Source organism: Anneissia japonica, unplaced genomic scaffold, assembly GCF_011630105.1.
Source record: "Anneissia japonica isolate Jap-2015-1 unplaced genomic scaffold, ASM1163010v1 scaffold997_len2565447_cov190, whole genome shotgun sequence".
Lineage (NCBI taxonomy): Eukaryota > Metazoa > Echinodermata > Crinoidea > Comatulida > Comatulidae > Anneissia > Anneissia japonica.
The window spans coordinates 554,652-559,474 of record NW_022696369.1 but is presented as its reverse complement, the minus strand read 5'-3'; the positions used below and the strand labels follow the sequence as shown (position 1 = coordinate 559,474).

The 4,823-nt window shown below is 32.2% G+C and overlaps 1 protein-coding gene across 1 annotated transcript in view; it reads left to right on the top strand.

Annotated features, from left to right (window-relative positions):
* The window catches only part of LOC117102043, a 38,395-nt gene that overhangs the window by 10,808 nt on the left and 22,764 nt on the right, over positions 1-4,823 (top strand). The window contains exon 4 of the mRNA XM_033242258.1: positions 3,568-3,634. Within this exon, the coding sequence (XP_033098149.1) occupies positions 3,568-3,634 (67 nt within the window). The remainder of the gene's footprint in view (positions 1-3,567; positions 3,635-4,823) is intronic.

The window sequence follows — 4,823 nt, the reverse complement described above, 5'->3', positions numbered from 1 at the left end:
TCCACTAGATCACAATAAGGTGATTAAGCTGAGCACGTTATTTGATTCTGGTTGGTTCACATAAAGTGACTGGCTTGATCATGATCCACTAGATCACGTTAAATTCTGAATGTGAACCTAGCTATTAACACTAAACAGATACAAGCAAAAGAACAAACCATGAAAATATAAACACACTACTACTACCACCAAACAAAGACGGATTATTTTACTTGGTTCAAAATTCTATTTCCAATTTCTGTTAAAATATTATTATTATTATTATTATTATTATTATTATTATTATTATTATTATTATTATTATTATTATTATTATTATTGTTATTATTATTATTATCATTATTATTATTATTATTATTATTGTCATTATTCTTATTATTATTATTATTATTGTTATTATTATTATTATTATTATTATTATTATTATTATTATTACGTAGTCTAGCAAAGGCTCGCCCTTGACAAGAAGCAGTAGAAAGGTGATAGTTAGAAAGGTGATAAGTTCCTTAATTAAATGCTCTAAATGTGTCAATATAGGCTATAAAGTTTAGTGAATTGTTCTTATTTTAAGAATGTTGTATTTGTTGTGATAAATATAAACAGGAAAAAGAAGTGTCCCCTTAATAGGGGTTATTTGGCCATTTGGCACACTCAGAAGTTGTCCGTCCCCGTCCCCTTAATAGGGGTGTCCCCTTAACTGGGGTTGGCCGCAGTGTTAAAAGATATATCACCCATAGTTTCACAAAACAGTGTCCCCTTAATAGAGGTGTTCCCTGAATAGGGGTGTCCCAAAGGAGGGGTTCTACTGTATATGTAAATAACAATAACTAATTTACGGTAATCAATAAATAATGTGTACACAATCATCATGTAAACATTATACACAATCACACGCATAAATGCTGCAACACATAACACAGCCTTGATAATAATAAACCCACATTTTTTCGTTTCTCACCAACCCAGCAATTATCCACGACTGCTGGTAGACCATCAGTACAGCCATTTACCAGTGAAAACAAAGAAACAACTAGTAAAAGTGATGAATCAATAAAGTCTAGCTCAAATAAAGGTAATATCTGTAGACTGTTGACCTGAAAACCGTAGCTTCATTGTGTTCAAGGGCGTCGATCCGTGGTTGAAAGTGCGGGGGAGGGGGAAAATTTCCAAGACTTGGCTGGGGCGAAGGCCTCGGAAGCTATGGCGTCTATAGCCTTTTATAAGTCGTATCTAATTGATTGTAAGGAAGGCAATGAACATTTATTTTCCACACTACATTTTCAAAATACAGTGCGGGTCCAGGAATTCGCAATTGAGGGGGGCCCAAAGAGGGTCTTACTAATGGAGTGTCCCTGGGAGGGACATTTACTGATGGAATGTAGAAAAGGTAAGATTATGGCGCCTCAGTTGGCCGGAAATAGCACACTCAGACTTAAATTTACGTATAATTTTCTTTTATACACTTCTAAATTTTGAAAAATTTCGGGAGGGTGGGCTGGCAGGGCACCCTTGAATCTGCCACTGAAATACTCATCATAAAAGTTTTTCAATTTATCCTGGCAATCAGAGTCATGCCCAAGCATATATTGCGTGCAACTAACATTCATAAAAATAATGATTTATTATCGACTAATTTGCTTGTGACGTTTTCGAACCATTAAAAACAAATAAGATAAACTTTAAACAGTCCCTCTAATTTAGTCTTTTTCCATGTACAATACTTTTAAAATCAATCAAGAGGTTTTTTTCTTTTCTCCTCTTTTTGAATTTCACTTTTGTGCAAGTAGTATTGCGACTACACTATTGTGAGTGGATATACTTACCATCTAATTTACAATAAAACAGGACTAGAGAGATAGGAAGCACACAAAACATTAACATAAAGGTGATTTACTTAATTTATTATTATCATGACGTCATGGTGAGTAATAATTGTTTAATAACGGCTATATAAAATTCAATTGACTAAATATAATTTTTTTTAATTAGAAAAATAGAAATCTATGCAGACAATATTAAACACTAGTATATATTTTATTTTGTTTTAAATTTTTATTAGATAATGCAGGACAAAGGTAACCCTATAACATGCAAAGGAACGATGAGAACTAGGCTAGAAAGGTTAGAGGGAGTTTTTAAAATCTTTAGGATAAAGGATGAAGGGAAACAAACAGAAGGCAGATAATTCCAGAGAATCGAGGTTCGGATGATGAAGAAGCGAGAGTGGGAGACAGTGCGAACAGAGGGAGTAAAAACAGTGTACTTATGGCTAATGTGAGTCAACCAGGTTACACGAGGAGGGAGAACTCTACGGGTTTTAATGATAACAAAAGGAATAAATCGTTTATAATAATAATAATAATAATAAAATAATAATAATGATAATAATAATAATAATAAAATAATATAATAATAATAATACTGTAATAATAATTCTGTAATAATAATAATACTAATAATAATAATAATAATAATAATAATGATAATAATAATAATAATAATACTGTAATAATAATACTACTACTACTAATAATAATGGTAATAATAATAATAATAATAATAATGATAATAATAATAATAATAATAATAATAATAATAATAATACTGTAATAATAATTCTGTAATAATAATAATAATAATAATAATAATAATAATAATAATAATAATAATAATAATAATAATAATAATGTAAAAATTGTTGGCCTAGTAGGTTTACACGCTTCCATTACATTGTTGTCACAATATATTGAGCCTCTGATAACCGTTGCACCCATGAACTCGATGGAGTGGTTACTGAGATGGTTACGAAATGTACAAACAATTGCGATTTTACTCGGCTTTGTTTCGGAAATACGCATCGCACTCATTCAGAGAAGAGTAGGTTGATAGAGGTCTTTCAATTTTCAGAGAAGGCCAACGTGAGCGCCACTCCCCCCCCCCCCCTGGTCGGAATAATGGGTCCTGGATATTGGTGTCTGACGCCCATTGACTATTTCTTAGCAGCTGTTGTGAGACGTTTTAGAAAGTGATTGTGCACGTTGAAATTTAAGCAAAATATACAGTAAAATTTTACTATAGGGCATATGATAGAATAATGTCAAGAATGTAAAATTTTGTTTACATCACCAGGATGCGTTTATTCAAAGTAGAAAGTTTATTTGAAAATATACGTTCAAGTTATGTCTTTCGATAATATTTCAGTATTTTGGGAAAATAATTACATTCACCTTATTTTATTTTATATTTTATTACGTTTTCTTTAATTTCAAAGTAGCAGTATATCCAAAACAATAAAATTAAGATACAGTAGGATTGCCAAAAATGGTAGCTTTTTGAGCGACTCTCCACATTGCATCCTTAACATGTAGATTAAATTTAAACACCAAAAGAAGTACTAGGTTAAAAAATATACTAAGGCTAAATATTATCTGTTTTAAAGAATACAGGAAAATGATAATAAGCATTTGTCAACTATAAACATGATATTTTTCAACATTAAAGCTTAGGATTAGATTTTGTTTTCAGTTTAATATACTGTATGCCCAAATGATTTCTTTTCTTTTTCAGATTTGATGATGATCGTGCTTGTATCTGCGTCATCCGTTGCAGCAATTTTAGTCCTGATTTTAGTCTGGTGTGTATGCAAATTGTTGTTAAACGTAATTTAGCTCTTAAGTCCTCTGTTTTGATACCTGTCTCTTATACACATCTAGATGTGTATAAGAGACAGGGTTTGCACTGTGTTTTTGGAGGCTTGCAGGGTTTGCGGAGTTTGCTTGGTCTAATCTATTTCATGACAACACTGTACAGGGCAATGCCGTAGCGAGGATTTTCAAAACTGTGTGGGACAATATCATGGTGGACTCACTTTACGCATAAGTAATGTGGACCCATTTTGCCCCATTTTACGCAAAAATATGAATAATCTGGACCCATTTTCTTAAAAATTGACCTATTACGCAAGAGAAATCTGGACCCATTTTTAAAATGTGGACCCAATAGAAAAATTTCTGTATTCTAGACGGCCGAAAATAACCTCTGAGGCCTTTTGGGCGATCAATTTTTTTTTTTTTTTTAAGTTTCTTTTTTCTTTTTTTTTTTGGACCCAGGCCAGGTGGCCAACTTGCGGACTTGCGCGGATCCCCCTTGGATCCGCGCCTGACACATGCACTAAACACCTGAGTATACTGTAAACTAAGGATTCTTATAGGATTACTAGCACTTTACTGTTTAAATGGGCCTGCATGAAAATATATTTGAGAAAATTGACACTATAATCACGACTGTGGAAACTCATTTTCTCGATCTGAATTCTGGCCGAACGAACGATGTTGACGATTGGTGGAAGTAACAGCGACGAAGTCTACACAAAGTTGGGTAAATCAAAGGAGTTATCGGTTATGCATGTGCATTCAAAGTGTATGAATATGTTGGTCAGATTGTAAAGAGTGGCAATTTTAAATATAGGCCTGTATAAGCTTCTAACCCCTAGAAATAATACCGTTTTTCGGGACTGTTATAATGACAATGCATAAATTAGTTTTCGTATGAGAAAGGATGGTATAATTAATTTAAATATCTTTTCCTGATATGTGTTGGGATTCAATAGTTTGACATTTATTATTATTGCATGTTGTTTTTTTTTTTGAGCAGGGAGTTTAATAACAACTCCCTACTTGGAGCTATACTTTCACATCTGGATAAATCAAAAATCAAATATTATTCAAAAGGGAAAAAACATTGTTATTTACTGTCTTGGCTATTGTACAGTATAGTTGTTATGTAATATACAATAATGTTGCTTTAAGTGACTAAACTAATAA